The 22,577-nt window shown below is 43.2% G+C and overlaps 1 protein-coding gene across 1 annotated transcript in view; it reads right to left on the bottom strand.

Annotated features, from left to right (window-relative positions):
• Positions 1-1,533: 1,533 nt before the first annotated feature.
• NDUFS1 (NADH:ubiquinone oxidoreductase core subunit S1) overlaps positions 1,534-22,577 on the bottom strand; it is a 46,070-nt gene continuing 25,026 nt past the window's right edge. The window contains exons 12-19 of the mRNA XM_040441600.1: positions 20,284-20,412; positions 19,720-19,849; positions 11,523-11,683; positions 9,797-9,951; positions 7,587-7,762; positions 3,937-4,071; positions 3,775-3,847; positions 1,534-1,850 (exon numbers count right to left, since the gene is read on the bottom strand). Coding sequence (XP_040297534.1) covers positions 1,759-1,850; positions 3,775-3,847; positions 3,937-4,071; positions 7,587-7,762; positions 9,797-9,951; positions 11,523-11,683; positions 19,720-19,849; positions 20,284-20,412 — 1,051 coding nt within the window. The 3' untranslated portion in view covers positions 1,534-1,758. The remainder of the gene's footprint in view (positions 1,851-3,774; positions 3,848-3,936; positions 4,072-7,586; positions 7,763-9,796; positions 9,952-11,522; positions 11,684-19,719; positions 19,850-20,283; positions 20,413-22,577) is intronic.

Here is a 22,577-nt window from a genome sequence, read left to right as displayed (position 1 = left end):
GTATTCACATTGTACAATAGACCAGCGGGCAGATCAGTGATTTATGATGCAGAGTTCCAATCTGACCGCGGGTCTTTTGTACTGTACTGACATCACGTCCGTACAGTACAATAAACCCCCACTCATATAGTAACCATCATAAATCAATATGATGCAGTGGGCTCAGGACAGATGAGCTGCTGTCAGTCCGAGAGATGCAGCTGATACACCGCCATGTGTACGAGCCCTAAAAGCGAGACCTTAACATTTATTAAAAGGGGTATGCCCATCTTAAAAAGTTAAGATGGCACAGTGGTAGGACGTGCCATCATTTTACAATTACTGGATGTCTGACCCCTGGGACCCTACCAATCCACAGAATGAAGGTGATGCATTTTCTTGAATGGGATCACAATGTCTCTGCACAGCCACATTTCTACATTAGTGCTGTAAACCCTTTGTTCTCAGGATCATTGGGGGTCCCAAAGGTCAGACTGTTACTGATCATAAGGCGATGGCATATGAATGGTTCTCAAAGTCCTGATCTGGGGCAAGACAGAAGTGGACATCACTACATTAGATGTATATGGGTTGAACCCAATTTCTGCAGCGCCAATCATGTATTGTGTATGGTGACCTCAGAGTCTCAGGAGAAGCATAGGGACATTTTACCAACGATAAATGTAGAACAGAGTTTTAGGGCGAATTCATGCACAGCACATTTGATGCAATATTTCTGTGACTGTCCCATTCATCTGAATGGGGCTTGTAGAGATCCATGGACTTGCTGCTTTAGTTCTGCCAGAACTGTTTAGTGCTAGTGTTAAACTAGAAGTGGCTTTAGCTGGAAGGAGAAGTACAAGCCCTTCCTTTAGATTACCATTCCCTTTCAATTTACTTCTGCTTTGGCTCAAAAAACAGCATCACAGACTTCATGCACGATACCAACATCAGGGTGGTTTCACACAGTCTTTTTAGGGAGAACGTCAGTTTTTGTGGCCTTTTTTCTGCACAAAAATGATGTAGCCAGATGTTTGCTAAAAGTGAAAAAAATAAAATAAAATACAAACTTTTTTGCTTATGTTTTACTGGGCTTTTAATGCATTGTTTGGGTCAGTGGCGTTTTTCAAAACAGTGCTCCGATTAAGGATATATTTTAATGGCAATTTTCGCATTCTCTATAATAGAACTTGGGGGAAAAAAACTAAATAGTTGTCAACTGAAGGGTTTCTTCTGACTCCTCCAAACAGCACAATTAACCATAGCTACTTGACTTACTCCCCCTGATAATTCTGGGGGAGCTGGAGGGGATAGAGAGACTAGAATAAGCATTACTGACCTCTACTGATTCTGCTCCACTGCTATTTGCGGTAATTTTTTTTAAATGATCTGCCCGGGAAACCCCTTTAAAGTCCAACACTGAGGGGCATGGGAACCGTGTGCATAAATTAGGATTGTGCATGGCAATGGCCTGAATACTAGACTACATGGGAAAATATGGGACCTTCAGCAATACAAATAGCCAGAGCACAGAAGTCACACACCAGCAACATACGTATTAAACCATTTAATAAGATTACAAGTAGTTTGTACACACGATTTTGAATGTGTGGTGTGCCTCACGATATAAGTTGCTTCAAAACAAGCACAGATGAAAAGCCAAAATCGCAAACTGCTCAGACGCTGGTCCTACAAAGAGCAGTGAATTGAAAGCTTCATTTCCCACAATATATCAGTATCGAGCGGAACACAGATCTTAGCATGTTGTAGAAGAAGAGTTTAGCAGATGGACGGTTCCTCTACGGCTTGTGCTCCTTCAGTCACAGCTTTTACACACTTGGCCATAGTCTGTGATGCACGGGTTATTGGATCTGCAGAACGAGATTAATAGTTAATAGAAAACAGGGATTAAATAAAAGGGCAGACACTCTTATCCAAATAAATTTTACCCAGTACATTGTATTCTAATAGCAACTGTTCAGCTACTTTAGTATAGGTTATTTTATTGGACTAGTGACATGATTTCTGCATCTTTTTTAATGGAGCTTTCTTTAAAGGGGTTGTCCACTGCTTTATAAGTGATGGTCATCTGACACCCGCACCCCCACCGATCAACTGTTCTGCAGTAGCTCTGGCACCAGAACACCACATTTGTTGTGCAGTGGGCACAGCTGGTTACTGCAGCGCTGTTCCCATTCACATAGCTAGGATATGCCCCCCTTGTCTGACAGGTGCGGGTCCCACCTCTGGGACCCGCACCTACAATGAGAACAGAGCGAGGAAATGAACGGAGGGCACACTGCGCATGCTCAGCTATTTCTGTCTGCCCCATAGAAATTAATGGGAGCAGGGGTCCTCCACCCACAGCTCTCCCCGCTCAGTCCTCTGGGACCTGCACCCATCAGACAATGGGGGTATCTCCTAGCGATGTGCCCCCATTGTCTGTGGTGGGAATACCCCCCTTTAATGGGAACGGCACTGCAGTAACCAGCTCCATACGCTGCACAATGAAGCCGTGTAGTTTTGGCACCGGAGCAACTGCAGAATAGCTGTATTGTGCCAGATATAAAAGGAGTGGGCAACCCCTTTCACCATTAGAAGACGTGCGTCCACACAAGATGGGTCTGCTGCTGTTCTACAGCACTACCTTTTATATATTCTGTGGCTCCAGCTTTGTGGTCCAGCCCTTCTGACCCACACTAGGCCTGTAGTGGTCACATGCAATTCCTGATTCCACTGCTGTCAATGGCTTCAGTGGTCACATCCTTTTCATAAACAGGTAACTACTGATGCCAATGATTGGCAGCAGCAGCAGTCATGTAGACATGACGTCATTGATGTGGGGACCAGAGAGCGGCAATGGAGTGGTGGGACATATATAAGGTAAGTCAGGATTTTCCTTTATTTTAGACCGTTTCTTGCTCTGGTTCAATTTCTAGTCTTAATTTCTAGCCTAATAAATTTGGCAAATCAGTTTGTGTCCCAGAAAATCAAACCTGTGCCAGGTATGTAGATGTCTACTGTAGATTTGTGCTCTAATTCACAAGGAGTAAAATTATTGTAAAGCTGTTGAGCCCCATAAGGCCAGCCCATCCTGCTAATCTTTGCATAATATTTGAAAAAGTGGCGTAAAAGGTAAAAAAATAAAATGCAATGTGCAAACTTTTTTCACACGCCCAAAAAAATGGAGCACATAATAAATTTCCCCTTTATCTTTCTGTTCACCATAATCTGTTATTTGATATATCAGATGTGATATAATCAGGATTACCAATGATTGTTGGGAGCAATTGTTGTCGTGGCACGTTTATATTTGTATTTTTATCCAAATATTTTTTTTTTATTATGGGGTAACCTCCAGAAGATCAGAAAACAGCTGTTTTATACTATACTTTTCCACTATAACCAAGGGAGATCTGCTCTGTTCCACTCACAGTATTTGGACTGTGCTGGGTCTAGATAGACAATTCCCCAGCACTTTCCCGGTCACTAGTATTCACTGCCGCTGTCAACTGAACATCTACTTATCGGTTACACAAGCTTATGTATTTAGACTTATATTTGCTCCCCACAGACAAGACAGTTTGAAAGTGAAATAAAACATGAAAGATTTTCAAGAATAGAAAGACATAACTGCTTTCTTCCAAAACACATCCCACACCTGTCCATGGGTTGTATCTGGTATTGGAGCCCGGCTGTAATACCACACAACTTGCTGACAGGTGTGGGGCTGTTTTTGGAAGAAAGCAGCAATCTTTTACTATTCCTCGAGAACCCATTTAAGCTATTTCTTACCTGTCATATAGAAATCTTTAATTGACAGCTGAGGAGCAACGAGTGGGTCAGCAAGAAGCTGTTGGTTAGCAAGCTGAAATAAGAATAAAGATAAGATGACTAGAGAAATGATCGGGCGCGTTCCTGGAAGTCTTTATAACCAGTGTGCCACTGTGAGAGTACCTGCGAGAGCTCCGCTGCCTGTTTGAAATAGTTGGCTTCTTCCACATCATCATATCGCACCAAGTTTGGAGACACTTCATGTAGTCTATGCCTTACAGCATCAAGGTTATCATATGGGAGTGTGACACCGGCTAACTGTTAGACGAGGGAAAATTAACAAATGTATGACAATTAAAGCAAAGGCATCTCCTCCATATACTCCCATGTTTGTTGTACACTGAAACAAATAAACCTTTGCTATAAAAAAGGTAAAACATTGGTTGAATATTTGTGCCACAGTCAGTACAATTATTCTATATGTTCAAATGTACAGTCGTGGCCAAAAGTTTTGAGAATGACACAAATATTAGTTTTCACAAAGTTTGCTGCTAAACTGCTTTTAGATCTTTGTTTCAGTTGTTTCTGTGATGTAGTGAAATATAATTACACGCACTTCATACGTTTCAAAGGCTTTTATCGACAATTACATGACATTTATGCAAAGAGTCAGTATTTGCAGTGTTGGCCCTTCTTTTTCAGGACCTCTGCAATTCGACTGGGCATGCTCTCAATCAACTTCTGGGCCAATTCCTGACTGATAGCAACCCATTCTTTCATAATCACTTCTTGGAGTTTGTCAGAATTAGTGGGTTTTTGTTTGTCCACCCGCCCCTTGAGGATTGACCACAAGTTCTCAATGGGATTAAGATTTGGGGGGTTTCCAGGCCATGGACCCAAAATGTCAACGTTTTGGTCCCCGAGCCACTTAGTTATCACTTTTGCCTTATGGCACGGTGCTCCATCGTGCTGGAAAATGCATTGTTCTTCACCAAACTGTTGTTGGATTGTTGGAAGAAGTTGCTGTTGGAGGGTGTTTTGGTACCATTCTTTATTCATGGCTGTGTTTTTGGGCAAAATTGTGAGTGAGCCCACTCCCTTGGATGAGAAGCAACCCCACACATGAATTGTCTCAGGATGCTTTACTGTTGGCCTGACATAGGACTGATGGTAGCGCTCACCTTTTCTTCTCTGGACAAGCCTTTTTCCAGATGCCCCAAACAATCAGAAAGAGGCTTCATCGGAGAATATGACTTTGCCCCAGTCCTCAGCAGTCCATTCACCATACTTTCTGCAGAAGATCAATCTGTCCCTGATGTTTTTTTTGGAGAGAAGTGGCTTCTTTGCTGCCCTTCTTGACACCAGGCCATCTTCCAAAAGTCTTCGCCTCACTGTGCGTTCAGATGCGCTCACACCTGCCTGCTGCCATTCCTGAGCAAGCTCTGCACTGGTGGCACTCCGATCCCGCAGCTGAATCCTCTTTAGGAGACGATCCTGGCGCTTGCTGGACTTTCTTGGACGCCCTGAAGCCTTCTTAACAAGAATTGAACCCCTTTCCTTGAAGTTCTTGATGATCCTACAAATTGTTGATTGAGGTGCAATCTTAGTAGCCACAATATCCTTGCCTGTGAAGCCATTTTTATGCAACGCAATGATGGCTGCACGCGTTTCTTAGCAGGTCACCATGGTTAACAATGGAAGAACAATGATTTCAAGCATCACCCTCCTTTTAACATGTCAAATCTGCCATTTTAACCCAATCAGCCTGACATAATGATCTCCAGCCTTGTGCTCGTCAACATTCTCACCTGAGTTAACAAGACGATTATTGAAATGATCTCAGCAGGTCCTTTAATGACAGCAATGAAATGCAGTGGAAAGGTTTTTTTGGGATTAAGTTAATTTTCATGGCAAAGAAGGACTATGCAATTCATCTGATCACTCTTCATAACATTCTGGAGTATATGCAAATTGCTATTATAAAAACTTAAGCAGCAACTTTTCCAATTTCCAATATTTATGTAATTCTCAAAACTTTTGGCCACGACTGTACAACTCAATTTCCCCAATTCAGCAATGGAAAATCTGCAGCATATCCACCACATGTGAACATACCCTTTAGACAACAAAAAATAGTGGCTTATCAAAAGTTGAGCAATGAAAAAAAAAAAGTCAAACTAAAGGCAGCACACAATGTATGTGTCAAACAAAGCTTTACAGAAAATGCACAGAGGACCTGTCATCATACCCCTTTTTGGTACATTGTGCCGCTATTTCTTCTGAATATATGTATATAAGCAAACAACTAGGAGTTAGCATTCTCTTAGTTAAGAGTGTTCCTGCACCATCTGATACTGTCTGCACTGATTGTTAGTGTAGGACCCCCCTCGAATTGGTGATGACCAAATGTCAAATTTATTCATACATTTCTAGTAGCAATAATAGAGGAAAGGCACAATGTGGAGTTCCACAAAAAAGATGCTCCAGATTTCATGAATAATGCAAGTATTTACCAAAACGGACATGTCAGAAAAGCCAATGGGTACTCTTTCTTTAAAGGGTTTTTTCCAGGCCCCCGATATTGTTGACCTCTCCTCAGGATTAACAGGCACCTGCTATCTCAGCATGGATGTTTTAAAACGTCCGTGCAGAAATGGATGCCAACCGCCTAGACGTATATAGCCAATGAGCGGTCGGGGAAAGGGGTTAATATGCTCTCTGTGAGGGTCCGACAGCACAGCTCCATTCAAAGTGTAGTGGGTGGGCTGGGTTACTGCAGCAAAGCTCCCAATGAAGTGCATGGGAGCTGGGCTGCAGTAACCTGGCACAGCCACTACACTTTGAACAGAACTGTGCTTCCTGTTACAGTAATCACTGATTGGATATTAATGACCTATCCTGAGGATGGTTCATCAATATCAGGAGCCTGGAAAACCCCTTTAATAGCATGGGCACAGGCAGGATTTTCCTAGACTTTTATCTTAAAAGGGTTGTCTGGGTTCAGAGCTGAACCCGGACATACCTCAATTTTCACCCCGGCAGCCCCCCTGACTTGAGCATTGGAGCAGTTCATGCTCCGATGCTCTCCTTTGCCCTGGGCTAAATCGCGCAGGGCAAAGGCTTTTTTTTTTTAAGATCCGGTGACGTACCGGGGCTCTCCATGCGGCTGCCAAGGAAGCCCGGTGACGTCACCGGCACTGATGGGCGGGATTTAGCGCAGCCCTAGCCAGTAAAACGGCTAGGGCAGCGCTAAAGCCCGCCCATCAGAGCTGGTGACATCACCAAACACACTGCCGGGTGGAAGTTTCTGCCCAGCAGTGTGTTATTGAAAACAAAAAGAGCCCGTGCCCTGTGCAATCTAGCGCAGGGCAATGGAGCACATCGGAGCATGAGATGCTCCGATGCTAGCCTCAGAGGTGCTGCCTGGGTGAAAACAAGGGTATGTCTGGGTTCAGCTCTGAACCCGGACAACCTCTTTAAAGGGAAAGAAAACATGTACATTGGAAAAGCGTTTTTTTACACTCAATAGTGCAGATTTACTAAGACTGGAGATGCTTGACTCTTAATAAATTTGGTGTATCTTCTGGCAATCCATGCACCAGAAAAATAAGTCTAAGCCAGCTATAAGCTAGCGTAGATCTGAGATATAACTTATGCCAGTTTCTGGTGTAAATTATAGTAAATCTGTCAGGCCACAACTGGCCCACCTCCCTTTTTCTTGCCACTTTTGGCAACAAGTGTAAATTAATGAGAAAATATGGTATGCCCTAACTGAAATCTGCCCGTGTATGTACATTTTGCCTGTAATTAGAGCTTTGATTTCATTATAGTACCTCTGACAGGGCTCGTATGATTTTCCAGTCTTCTCTTGCCATTCCCGGTGGACTGACTGCAACAAGTGTTTTCTGCGTTCTGCCTTCTGTGTTGACATAGGTAGCTGACTTTTCTGTATAAGCAGCTCCTGGAAATATCAGGTCTGCCATAGGAGCTCCTAAATCTCCATGATGACCTGGTTAATTGCAATAAAGCAGAAATTAACTAAAAACTAAAATCAGTACATAACAGGTTATATGTAATAATGGAATATTAACTATATTAAGAAACAGAACTTGCCCATTAATGAGTACATATTCCAATCTGCATAATCAGAAGTACAAGTCAATTTATGACACTTTGTGATACATAACGGTAGAGTAGGAGTAGCAGCACATAGTGGTATACTGCCCTTATATGTGGTGGTGCACGCGGTGTTAGATGCCAGTCCGCAGCGTCCCTCCAAGCAGGCATCTAGGTGTTAAAGAAACCGCAGCACTCTCTTGTCTCTTTGTATCCTTTATTCCATCAAATTCATGCGACGTTTCGACCAGAGCGGTCTTTTTCAAGCACTGCTTGAAAAAGACCGCTCTGGTCGAAACGTCGCATGAATTTGATGGAATAAAGGATACAAAGAGACAAGAGAGTGCTGCGGTTTCTTTAACCCCTAGATGCCTGCTTTGTGATACATTCCATTAAAACTAGCAAAGTGGAATCTTACTAATCTCCCAGCAGCCTGCAGTCACCTGTCCTTGCTTGGAGGCTTTCTATACATGTCTGAAAACCTCCCAAGTCTCCACAGAAAGAGGGATGCAGCGGCTGTCTCGGACCCAGCACGTTAAAATGCATGGTGTGTGTGGGAAGACCTCAGGGAGACGCAGCCGGTTGGTCATCGCTTAGAATTATAGAATGGAGTTCACAGCAAACACTCTGACAAAATAATGCACCAAGAAGAAGTTGTTGGAATGGAAACTTTGCGTGTGAATGTAACGATGATACATGTAAGTGATTATAATATTACAGAGAAAGGAAAGTTTATTGGGGAAAACTGTACAACTGCATTTAGGCTCTAGGACCCTGTTTTGCTGCCTCTAGCCTGGATATAAGATAACATATGGCTGGGCATGGAAGTATACAGGTTCTATATGGTATCCTGTGGCGCATTTGCCCATGGATGTTGCAGCTGTGCATGTAGCACCTGCACACTCCTAGGTCTGGTGACCGGGCAGGCCAAGGAAGTGTTGCCATCTGGCAAAGACGTTCCTTGGAAACCCCTGCTGCGTGTGGGCAAGTATTATCCTGCTGAGAAATGCCAGTTAGAAGCCATGAGAGGTAACATGTGGCTGCAGGATGTCCTGCACATATCACTGTCGTATACAATGGCTTTCCAGATCACCACACCAGCAATTGGGACAGTGTTTCACTCCACAGCAAAGGCAGGATTGAAGCACTCATCACGAGGCCTCCATATTCGAACCCAACTAATGTCTGATCCCAAACAGAACAAGGATTTGTCACTAAGCAGTCAAGTTTTATCATTCACAACACCACTGTAAAGTAAGACTACGCTGGCTGGCTGGCCATGTAATGCCGTGACTCAAATTCTCCTTCTGCTGTGTGCCTGGAAACAGTCCGAGCAGACACAGGAGTGTATAATGAAGATGGCACCTATGTCTGGATGGTGGACAACAAGACAGTTGGGAGCTACTTGTGCTTGTCAGCAGTTCAAACAATCCTCTCTGCTGCTGGTTCCTCATGTAACCACTGCTCCCAACACCTCCTAAGGGTCCATTCACAAGTCCGTAGGCGTTTTGCGGATCGGCAAAACACGGACACCAGCAATGTGCGTTCCGCATTTCGCGGACCGCACATTGCCGGCAGTTGCGGACAAGAATAGGACATGTTCTATTTTTTTTCAGGAAAGGAATTGCGGATCCAGAAATGCGGATGCAGACAGCACATACCATCCATTCTGGCCCCATTGAAAATGAATGGGTCCGCAAAATCGGGAAAAAAAATTGCAGACGTGTGAATGGACCCTTACAGTTAGGTCAGAATGGCCTAGATGGCAGGCAATTTGTCGAAATGACCATCCTGCTTCTCTTAGTTCAATGATGCGCCCATTCCCAAGTCTGTCAGCTGGACAGAATGTCTGACATTTCTATCTAGGTGCATTATTATTATTGTCAGAGTGTATATTGGATGCCTGTAACATAGTACAGAGACTGACCTTGGTAGATAATGAAGCAGCCTTTTGGCAAGTCCTGACGGGTGATGCATCCGGCATCTGCACCCAGGAGGAAGAGGACTTTTGGAGGATTTTTGCGTATGGCCTCCACCCCTGGTTGATAGCCCAGATCTAGGGCAGCAACTTGACTGGCAACTCTATTGAGACATTGGAAGAAGGATAACAGATAAAGAAAAGTACACAGATAATGTAGAAGTCTTCAGACAATGCACCCCAATTAGTTTAGGTAATCACCTGAGCCACAGCCATTCACATCACCAATATAGAGGGCAGGGATCAGCAACCTACAGCACTCCGTACAACTCCCAGCACGCACACTTGCTTGGCTGTTCTTGTATCTCCCATAGAAGTGAAAGGAGGATTCTGGGAGTTGTAGTTTCAGAGCAATTGGAGTGCTAGAGATTGCTGATGTTTAATACAGAGGAAGCTCTCAGCTGTGGTGAAACAAATCAGTGGAGATCTGTGGACATTAGGACAGCATTCAGAACGAATATATTAAAGGTGTTATCCAACCCCTATATTAACCTCCCCCCAAATGCACAGGCCCCTCCTATACATTATACTAACCTGCTTCCCGGGACCCGCGTCACTTTGGATCCCTGCACGGCCGCTGCTGCATCTCCCCATTGCTCAGATCAACACATCCGGCGACATTGGTGGGGAGACTCCCTAGCATCATCCGCGATACTAAGTAACTTGTCCCTGGAGCAGCCTGCTATCGGCTGCTCCCCCAGTTGCCGTGCAGGTATCCTGAGCGACGCGGGTTCCAGGGAACAGGCAAATATAATGTATAGGAGGGGTCCGGGCATTGGGGGGGGGGGGTCATTATAGGAGTTTGATAACCCCTTTAAAGGGGTTGTCTCACTTCAGCAAATAGCATTTATCCTGTAGGGAAAGTTAATACAAGCCACTTACTAATTTATCGTGAATCTCCATATTGCTTCCTTTGCTGGCTTCATTCATTTTTCCATAACATTATACACTGCCCGTTTCCATGATTATGACCCCCCTGCAATCCATCAGCAGTGGTTGTGCTTGCACATTATAGGAAAAAGTGCTGGACTATGCGCACTCCCATGGTCCCAGCCACCAGAGAGGCCTGCGCTTTTTCCTATATTGTACAAGCACAACCACCAATAATGGATTACAGGGTGGTCATATCCATGGAAAAAAGCAGTGTATAATGTGATGAAAAATGAATCCAGGCAGCAAAGAAAGCAATAAGGACAATCACAATACATTAGTAAGTGCCTTGTATTAATTCTACATCATAAATGCCATTTGCCGAAGTGAGACATTCCCTTTAAGTAATATTACGTTTCATGTTGGCAACAACCAAATTGCTCTTTAGGTCTCTGAACAACCCTTTTAATTAACCATGATCATAGGAAACTACAAAAGGTAAAATGGTTCTAGTGTTTTACTAATAACTCACACATACCAGTCATAACCAGCACAATTATATTTTCAGACAAAAATAAATAAAAAAATTGAATATTTTTACAAAGTTGCTTGAAATTTTCCTTCCCATAGGAAAACACAGACGTCATGAACAAGTCATAGCAATGCCGCAATGTTACAGAGAAACCGGGGCGCCTTTGTGTCAAGGTGTTGCACATACCTAGTAACTGCCATTCCCGCAAACAGCAAGCTGTACTCATAATATCAAGTCTTCATTTTAGCGGCTTCTGATATACTGAAAGCTTACCTGTGCAGAATATTCAGCACTTTCCAATTCTCAGGGACCCCACTACTGCTCCTGGCATTCTGTGCGATTGTAGAAACAGCAGCATGAATGGCTGCTCCATCTTTGCGTTGCAAGGCGCTGCTGCCGATCACTATCATGGGCTTTTTGGCCTGGTTAAGTACCTACAAATAAAGAGAAAATACAATTACCACTTTACGGAGGTGTTATAATTCCAGGGTATTGAGGAAGGACATGTCTGTTTCCATGCAAAAAACCTTGTGCAGCTCTGGTGATTTCATAGCTTATCCTCCATACCAGGGATGCCCAACTTGTGGCCCTCCAGCTGTTGCAAAACTACAACTCCCAGCGTGCCCGGACAGCATACAGCAGGGCATGGTGAGAGTTGTAGTTTTACAACACCTAGAGAGCCACAGGTTGGGCATCCCTGCTCTATACCAAAAAACAAAGTACAGCTCCAAACTGTAGGTAAGACAGAAATCCTAACATCTCTATTCTAGTAAAAACTTACTAAACTAAATATTCTCCATGAAGTTATTCCAGGGCATGTTTTCCCATAACTCTGTCATTCCTGTGTTATTCCAATTTCCAAATGGGCGATACCAGTTGGAGTTGTATCCCTTCATAGTCTGACACAGTCCAGGCCGTGCTAGCAGGGAAACCCTTCTTTCACAACACCCAAATGACACTTTATTAAAAAACATTCTGCACAAATAACAGAGGAACAGCACAGTGCAGAGTTCTAAGCATATATGCTCCAAATGTATAACTACATGAGGAATGCTACTAGTTACTAAAGCAGACATGTCAGCAAAGGTGACAGGTCCTCTAACTGCAGGAAAAATACACAATTAGGCAATATTCCCACAACCATAAGTGCGGTCTACACAAAACAGGTTGACCAGCCGTGTGCACACCGAACCCATTGACTTCACTGATCGCAAAACACGGTCATGCGAATACAGCCTAAAGATTCAGCACCAGGACAACATTAAAATCCAAACTTATCCCAAGTTACAATTAAGCAAGGTGCACATCCATAGGTACATGGCCTATCCGTTGATTCTCTAAAGATAACCACACACATTCTAAAGCTGATCAAAATGAACAATTTCAACCAAAACAATATTTATGTAAAATTTAGCAAACAATAGTTTTAGCTCACCGAAGACAGATTGTCATTGTCTGAAACGAATTCAGCTCTTTGAAATTTCTTTCCAATAGTCGGACAAAAGATTTTTTTTAAAAGAACATTCCTTATTGTTTTATTGAACACATGGCCAATTTGAACAACTTTAATGGCCAACATAGACTGTGTATGGTCGTATCTGCGAAATGATCGTTCACCAGATAATTATTATTCAACTTCTATCTAATGTGTATGGCCGCCTTTAATTAGAACTTAAAGGGGTTGTCCTCAGGGTAGGTCATCAATATCTGATCAGCCGATCTGATATTGAGCTTTACTGCGCTGTGATCTCTAAACTGTTTACCTGCTCACCGTCACAACTGTAGTGGCAGGCAGGTGTAAATTACAACTCCTGCTGCCCCCTGAATGGGACGGCGGCGTTGTTATTACACCTGCTTGCCGAGGCAATTGTGACAGTGAGAAGTAAACCGTTAAGAGACCTAGCGCTCGTACACAGCGCTGATTGGCTGGGGTGATAGCAGTCAGTCCTCCGCCGATCTGATATTGGTTACAGAAATACATTTATTACTCTTACTGGTAATCTGTTTTCCATGAGCCCATGACCGCACCTGTGAGAGATCCTCCCCCTTCCGGACAGGAAACAGGAACTTCCCAGATCTTTAAATAGGGTTCACCACACCCCATCCTCAGTTTGTGACAAGATTCCTAGGTCCTTTAGGCTAGGTCTACACGACGACAATAAGTCGCGAGACACATAGGGCACAACTACACTGCAACATATGTCGCGCAACAATTTTTATAATGGTAGTCTATGGTGTCACACTGACGCGACAGTCGCAGAAAAATCCATCTTGATGTTTTTTTTGCATGTCACAGTGCAACACCATAGACTACCATTATAAAAATTGTCGTGCGACATTGGTGCGACAAATTGTTGTCGTGCAGACCTCACCTAGCCTTAATTTCTGAATACCAAAAAAATTAAAAAAATAGAAATAAAAATAATAGTATACATAAAGAAAGCATCTTAATAAATGACTGACCTTCATATTTCTTCTTAAGACTACTTTAAATGCTATAAAAGAAATATATATATTATATATATATATATATATATATATATATACTGGGATAAAGTAGGTGCTGTCAAGGGCTCATGGAAAACAGATTACCAGTAAGAGTAATAATTGGATTTCCATTACGCCACACGACAGCACCTGTGAGAATAGAATAGATAACTTTAGGGAGGGATTACTGCCTGCAAGACTTTTCTCACAAAGGCCAAGTCCTGAGCAGAATATAGACCTAAACTATAATGTCTATAAAACGTGCTTGGAGAGCTCCAGGTAGCCGCTCTACAAATTTGGTCAATTGTGGCCCTGCCTTTTTCTGCCCAGGAAGCTGCTATAGCCCTTGTAGAGTGGGCCGAGAACCCTGAGGGCACCTGAAGATTTGCAGAAGAGTATGCTAGACTTATAGTTCTCATTATCCATCTAGCAATCATACGGCTAGTGACTTTTAGACCTTTGTTGGGGCCCTGGAATTGAACAAATAATTGAGGGGCTTTTCTCCACTCTTTTGTAGTGTCTAGGTATTTACACATGCATCTCCTAACGTCTAGCGTATGGAATTTTTTCTCCCCATTATTTTTGGGATTCTGGCAGAATGAGGGCAAATTGATTTCTTGTGACCGGTGGAAATCGGAAACAACCTTAGGGAGAAAGGCCGGGTCCAGTCTCAACACAATTTGGTCTTCCAAAATTAAGGTATAAGGTGGAGAGGCAGATAAGGCAGAAATCTCCCCCACTCGCCTGGCTGATGTAATAGCTACAAGAAAGGCCATCTTGTATGGCAGCATCTTCAGAGAGATTGAGTCCAATGGTTCGAAAGGACTTTGCGTGAGCATGGAAAGGACAATATCTAAAACCCAGGAGATGATCTGGATTTAGGGAAAGGATTTAATCTAATTGACGCCTTTATGAATCTTTTGATCCAAGGATGAGATGCCAAAGTACAGTCGAACAATACACTAAGGGCAGAGACCTGAACTTTAAGTGTACTACTAAGATCTAGAGAAACTAGGGCCTTGTCCCAGAGAGAAAGAATATGCATCTGAAGAATTCTGGAACTGAACTGTGCCCATTTTACTGCCGGTATACAGGATGTCATTGAATCAAGGATTTACATGGCCTCCCTTAGAGTGGTCATTCTGGACCTGCTGAATTCCCTTATCCTTTGTTGTATTGACAGAAGCTTCACCATCGGGAGGTATGACTTTTGGGATAAGGAATCTAGTTGAATTCCCAGGAAGGTGCATTGGAAACTCGGCGTCAGACACGATTTTTACCAATTTATAATCCAGCCCAAGCTCATTACATTTTTGAATACTTCTTGCACTTGAGCTGAAAGGGATTCTGAAGATTGTCCCACTACTAGCAGGTCGTCTAGATAAGGACTAATTATAATGTCTGGCCTCCTTATTTGTGCAATCACTTCCCCCATCAATTTTGTAAAAATTCTGGGTGCCTGTGATATCCCAAAGGGAAGGGCCCTGAACTGAAGATGGACGACTGATTCCTTCACCTGTACTGCCACCCTGAGATATTTCTGAGACGAGGGGTGAATAGGCACATGGTAATAGGCGTCCTTGATATCCACTGATGCCATGATGCAATTGGGAAACAGATGTAGAATTGTTGACGATATTGATTTCATGCGGAATTTTTGGTATGTTAGACATCAATTCAGTTCCTTTACATTTATTATAGTCCGATAGGACCCATTCGGTTTGGGGACTAAAAAGAGCGTCAAATAAAATCCCTCTCCAATTTCTTCTGTTGGAACTGGGACTAGAACTGATTTGTCTATGAGGCTTCTTATTTTGCCTAATAATGCAATTTGTTTTGGAGAGTGCTGATTCAAAGTCGTAATTTTTAGTCTTTTTGGTGGGAGTCTTTTGAATTCCAGCCGGTAGCCTTCTTTTATAATATCCTTTACCCATGTACTTGATGTTATACTTTGCCAGGCTTGAAAAGAAGAAGACAGACGACCCCCGACCTGAGCCCTGGGGTCATTGTTGAGGAGCGTTGCAGTACTGGGGCTTGGACTTGAATAAAAGGCCTTTTGATGTATCCCTCCTCCAATCACTGCCTTTCTTCTGAAACCTATCTTCGTTCTTTTTGTCTCTGACCATGTGATGAGCTCAGTGATGTCACCACAGGTCCTTTGACAGGTCCCGAAGAAAGAACAGGAGACCGGCAGCTACGGGATCAATTGGAGGAGGTGAGTTAATTATTATTTTTATTTTTTAACCCTCAATTGACCTTCTACTAAGCATTCTGTATTAAAGAATGTAAATAATTTCCCTTATAACCATGCTATAAGGGAAAATAATAAAATTTACAGAATACTGAACCCAAACCTTAACTTCTGTGAAGTCGTCCGGGTTCGGGTACCAAACATGCAGATTTTTCTCACGTGCGTGCAAAACGCATTAAAATGCTTTGCACTCGTGGGGAAAAAAAATCGCGCATGTTCCCGCAACGCACCCGCATCTTTTCCCGCAATGCCAGTGTGAAACCAGCCTAACTCCCCTAACCAGATTTTGAGTGAGCTAGTGACTGAAGTTGTAGCAATATTTGGTTTAAAGGAAGATGTAGATGCTATGTAAAACTATGGCTCTCAGAATATGGAGACACAAAAACATGACTTTTTTGTTTTTGTTTCAAAAATGAAATAATTGTGTAAAACTTACATAAAAAAAAAGTATACATATTAGGTATCGCTGCGTCCGTAATAACCTGCTATATAAAAATATCACATGACCTAACCCCTCAGGTGAATAGCATAAAAAAAAAAAAAAAAAAAAAAAAAAAAAGGAAAAAAAAATATATATATATTTTGTCACCTTACATCACAAAAAGTGTAATAGCAACCGATCAAAAAGTCATACGCACCCCAAAACAGTGCCAATCAAACAGTCATCTCATCCTGCAAAAATCATACCCTACCCAAGATATTTGCCCAAAAACTGACAACCTGCTCTATAAAAATATTACATTATCTAACCTGTCAGATGAATGTTGAAAATAACAAAAAAAAATAAACGGTGCCAAAACAGCTATTTCTTGTTACCTTGCCTCACAAAAAGTGTAATATAGAGCAAACAAAAATCATATGTACCCTAAACTAGTACCAACAATACTGCCACCCTATCCCGTAGTTTCTAAAATGGGGTCACTTTTTTGGCGTTTCTACTCTAGGGGTGCATCAGGGCGGCTTCAAATGGGACATGGTGTCAAAAAAACCAGTCCAGCAAAATCTGCCTTCCAAAAACTATACGGCGCACCTTTCCCTCTACGCCCTACTGTGTGCCCGTACAGTAGTTTACGGCCACATATGGGGTGTTTCTGCAAACTACAGAATCGGGGCAATAAATATAGCATTTTGTTTGGCTGTTAACCCTTGCTTTGTTACTGGAAAAAATGGATTAAAATGGAAAATTTGGCAAAAAAATCTAAATTCTGAAATTTTATCACCATTTGCCATTAACTCTTGTGGAACACCTAAAGGGTTAACGACGTTTGTAAAATCAGTTTTAAATACCTTGAGGGGTGTAGGTTCTAGAATGGGGTCAGTTTTGGGTGGTTTCTATTATGCAAGCCTCACAAAGTGACTTCAGACCTGAACGGGTCCCTAAAAAGTGGGTTTTTGCTTCTAAACTTCTAAGCCTTGTAACATCCCCCAAAAATAAAATATCATTCCCAAATTGATCCAAACATGAAGTAGACATATGGGGAATGTAAAGTAATAACTATTTTTGTAGGTATTACTATGTATTATAGAAGTAGAGAAATTGGAACTTGGAAATTTGCATTTTTAACAAATTTGTGATAAATTTGGTATTTTTTTTATAAGTAAAAATGATTTTTTTTTACTTCATTTTACCAGTGTCATGAAGCACAATATGTGACGAAAAAACAATCTCAGAATGGCCTGGATAAGTCAAAGTGTTTTAAAGTTATCACCACTTAAAGTGACACTGGTCAGATTTGCAAAAAATGGCCTGGTCCTTAAAATATGGCTGTGTCCTAAAGGGGTTAAGGGAGCTCAGATCTTCAAATGGGAGCGCTGGTCTCTTAACAACTTTTGCCACTGGAGCATCTACTCTCGGAACCTCCTACCACTCTGCAACATTCTCATCATTAAAGGGGTACTTCCTTTTAACCAATCCCACTTTAAACAATAAGGTCCTTAGAAAAGGAATCTGAGCTTTCTACCACTCCCTCTTCCTCTGACTCTGAGAAGTCTAATTCTCTTTCTTGACCCTTCCTCTGCCTGGAAGAACCCAGAAGCGATTTTTTAAATTGTTCCAGAGGAATGAACTTCCATCCTGACCAGATTCTGTATATTCGGGAACAAAGACGGGGATTCTTCTGCTACCAATTTGTCCAGGCAGGGTTGACAGCAGGATTTTGGATAAGACGGGCTCAACTTCTTTTTAAAAATCCCACATTCTCTCCCTTTTGACTTGTGTGTAGCCTTCCTGGGGGCCTCTTTAACCTGTATCAACACATAGCTCATACAAATTACTGGAGAATATTATAAAGTGATAATCTCCCCAAAGGGAGACTGTGGGGTACAACCACTCTTACCCCTCTCAGGAGTACCATGCTGGTTTCTGTGTGCTGCTCCTGTTTCTCCATGCGCTGCTGAGCATCCCCTTCCTCCTGCATGATGACTCGACGGAAAGTCTTGCCGTCCGCTGAACTTGCCCAGGCTGTATCTACCTTTCCTTCCAATTTGGCTGGCCGGCGTCCTCTTTTCATGGGCCGCCCGCCATGTTTTTAGCCCCTCCCCTTACCTTTTACGTGTGAAACAGGACCGGCAGGAGCACGCCAAACTGACGAGCCAGGGAGAGGACGCCTTCCTCCTCCCTTCCAGAACTTCACCCGGCCGCTGGTATGAAGGTAACGAGGTGGCCGCCAGGCATCCCCCCATGGCATATAAAAAAATAAAAAAAAAGAAGTGGAGACTTACGTCGTAAGGAACTTCTAATAGGTATGGCATATAAAGCCTAGAAACCCTGCAGCCTCCTAAACTGTCCAGGAAAGACCCAACCCCCTGTCCTAAGGACAGGAAACAGGAAGAAACTGAGGATGGAGTGTGGTGAACCCAATTTAATGATCTGGGAGGTTCCAGTTTCCTGTCCGGAAGGGGGAGGATCTCTCACAGGTGCTGTCATGGGGCGTAATGGAAACACAGCTTACAACAATAATCTTATTGCATGAGCCTTTCCTTGCCTACGGCCACACCACCTGGACCACACCTGATACTAAGCTTATCAGGTCTGGTTAGTACTTGGATGGGAGACCGCCTGGGAACACCAAATGCTCTAGACTTCAAGAGAAAAAAAAAGGACACTTGTGTTTTCAGCATATGACGATTTATCTGAGAGAGCTGTTTTGCTTCTCCAGTTCATAGAGAATTGTGCCATCACTTGTAAGCATTCTATATAGGCAGTTGTTAATCTTGCAGGATTCCAGATCCTATATAAAAAGGTCACATCCAGAAAAGACAGATTCAGTCAATTATACGTGACTATCATTTACAGCGTCAGCGTGAGGCGGAGATAATCCATATGCCAGCTATACCACTATGTTCGGAAGGGCTTGTTCCCCGCCAACTGCGTTTTTTCCACTCTGGCATGTTGAAATGCTGGAGGGAAACTCATGCCACAACAGATTTCATGGTTTTCTCTGGGTTGTTTCTGGCATCCACTGCATCAGCTGTAACACCGCACGTCTCCCTGCACTAGACAGAAAAATGTCTGGACCAGGTCATCGGTTCTGTCTGGCTCAGATAAAATACAACTGGCTGGGCACAACGGATATGTGAACCCAAAAATGGTATAGCAGGAAATCATGAGCTCCAAAATATTTACACTGTACTGTAAACTGAGGACAAGGCACATACATTTTTCGGAGACAAAACATAATTCCAGCGTTTCTCTCTTACCTGGATAGACAATGTACACCACTTAATACGCACCTTACTAAATGTATGTTTTCCTGTTGCAATATCCTTGATTATCTGAGGGGAGTCTCCCAAATGATCATAAGTGTAGGTCAGATCGACAGGGCTTCCTACTACAGCTACGTTGAGGTCATTGCGAAGCCAGCTTAATGGAAAACACATGAGATTAATTCATTTTGAGAAAAGTATCACATGGACGAAATATGTACATTGTGAAGTTTCCATTTTATAAAGGATATGCCATCACTTAATGATTGATGCGGGTCTGCCATCTGGGCCATTCACTAATGCTGTGATTTATCAGCACACCCAGCAGTGCAGAGAACTGCAACTGGTCCCATGCACGTGAACAGACCTGTACAGAACTTCAGCTGAACGGCGAATGGCCGGGGAAAGAACGGGAAGAGGCCACAGAACAGAATTAGCACTGTGGTATCTTCATTTTCAGTGAGGGAGGGGGGTGGTCAGATCCCCACTAATCAAAGTGATGGCATCTCCTAGAGGATAGGATTACTTTAAGTTATTTGTGGCTGCAGCAAGCTGGATGTCATTGACACAAATCTGCAGAAAGAGACAAACCTCTTGCGAATTCTTGCATTAAATAGTGGAGCTTCGTATCGTGGATTGGTACCAATAAGCAGTAAAACATCAGCCTCTTCCACACCAGCAATCCTTGAATTCAGTAGGTAATTTGACCGCAGGTCAGTGCTATACATTAGGGGAACAAAAATCAAAACACTGTACTAACGAACATCAACTCAGACATCACATTAATAAGGGTACATGCAGGATATTTCTTTTTTGGATTTGCGCCTAAGGGGGGACCCCTCCACCGGAAAAATCCATACATGTAGAAAGCCCTTAGCAGGAAATACGACCCTGCACGCCACATCCTGCCATCCGAAACATGTCATAGCGAACATACCGAGGGGCGAGATAATACGTGCAAGGAGGAACTGCACGGATGATAATAGCTTCATGATTGAAGCTGAAAATATCGCCCACAGATTACACCAGAAGTCAGGTTGAGGATGTAATACGGCAGGTGTCCGAGATTAAAAGAGGGTCTCTGGTCCATCCAGAGCAGGAGAGTGTGTCTAGGGATAGTGAACTCAGTGCTGTGGTTGCCAACAGAAACCAAACTAAAAACAAAAACTTCAAAAGTAATGGAAACAACAAAAGAAATCTGGTTATTACACAATACAGCACGGAGTTGACACAGATCTGCCACATTGTAAAAAGGCATTTTCCTGTCCTGGCATATGATAGAGAATGGACGGACATAGTTGCAGATGGGGTTAAATGTGCAGCCAGAAGAGCACCCACTATAGCTAACTATGTCAGTCCTAGCCTGTATCAGGACACGAAAAAAAATCGCAGCCTGTCTGGCTCACGACCAAAGGAAGCTATAGATGCGGACACTATAGGTGCATATATTGCACCCACATGTCGATATCTAATACTTTTGTTTCAGCTTCAACTGGCAGGATTTTTCATATGAAAACATACCTTAACAGGGCTCCAGATGGCGACCAAAACGGTCGCCAATGCACCTTAAAATTTGCAGATGGCGACAAGACTTTTTAGTCTTGTCGCCATTTGCGACTGTACCGTCGCACTTCTGCGCAGCCTAAGTTCAGTAGCACACTGCACAGTGGAGAAGGAAGGAGTCCCTCCCTCTCCACTGTGACGCGGCCGCCACTACCACCAATGGGGATATAGCAGGGAGGAGGAGGGGAGGAGCTGTCGCCACTGCGCCACCAATGAATGTAAAACATAAGTGTCTGCAGCGGTATCACAGACCCGGCACCCGGCCTCAACAACAGGGCATGCGATCCGCGGCCATTAACCCCTCAGGTGCCACAGATCGCATGCCCTGTTATTGAGGCCGGGTGACGGGTCTGTTATACCGCTGCAGACAATTGTATGAAAGAGGACCTTTCGTGGGTCCAAAGAATATGAACTTATCAGCAGGCTGCATAGAGCGGCACCCAGGGATCTAAGTGCACTTACTATTATTCCTGGGCGCCGCTCCCTTCGTCCTCTGTGGCCCCCAGTATTTTCAGCATTCAGAGGAAGGAGGAGGAGACGCCAGTGTCTCTCCTTCTCCCTGACAGCAGCGCTGTCCAATCACAGCGCAGAGCTCAGAGCCAGGGAGGTTTTTTCTGTGATGCAAACTGCAATATGTAGGTTGCACCACTAATGCCATAAAAACCAGAATACGCAGGCACATTTCCGATGTGCCCCACCATGGCATCATGTCATTGTTCCTGCACTTCATAGCCGTCCCTCAAAAAACCAAAACTTAAAAAACTCTCTCCTTTAATTTGGTTTCCTATAGCCAGTACATATGTTGTGCATTTTTTGTATAGGCTTTTTTTGTTTATTGTTTATTGTGTGTTTTGTTATCTTTTTTTCTCATGAGAGGTCTTGTTCATAGGTGTGGCATGTTTTAGAGGGTGTCTGCAGTCATGTGACCACAATCAGTGAAAACAGGTCCAGTCCCTCTATAAACACTGCCACTTTTTAATGTTGTATTGTTTCATGAGTAAGGGCGCGAATTGTCTTCAGTAGTCCGAAACGCGTAGACAACGACTTTGTAACTAACTGGATGTGATTTTACCGCAAGCAAAATAAATTTTTCCTTTACCCAAGTGGAGCTGGATTTCTTGAACCATATTGCAATACGTTACCCGGGCCTGACACGGGTCCTCAGTGCTCACAGGTGAAGGTGGTGGGGCAGGTGAGAGCTGCTGAACTTTCGATTCTTCTCTATACCAGAAAAGAACTGATCAGTTTTATCCTAATGCATTCTGAATGGAGAGCAATCCGTTCAGGATGTCTTCAGTTCAATCTTTTCAGGACGGAGATAA

The sequence above is a fragment of the Bufo bufo genome, chromosome 7 (assembly GCF_905171765.1).
Source record: "Bufo bufo chromosome 7, aBufBuf1.1, whole genome shotgun sequence".
NCBI classification, from domain to species: Eukaryota; Metazoa; Chordata; class Amphibia; order Anura; family Bufonidae; genus Bufo; species Bufo bufo.
This window is presented reverse-complemented; position numbering and strand designations above follow the sequence as displayed.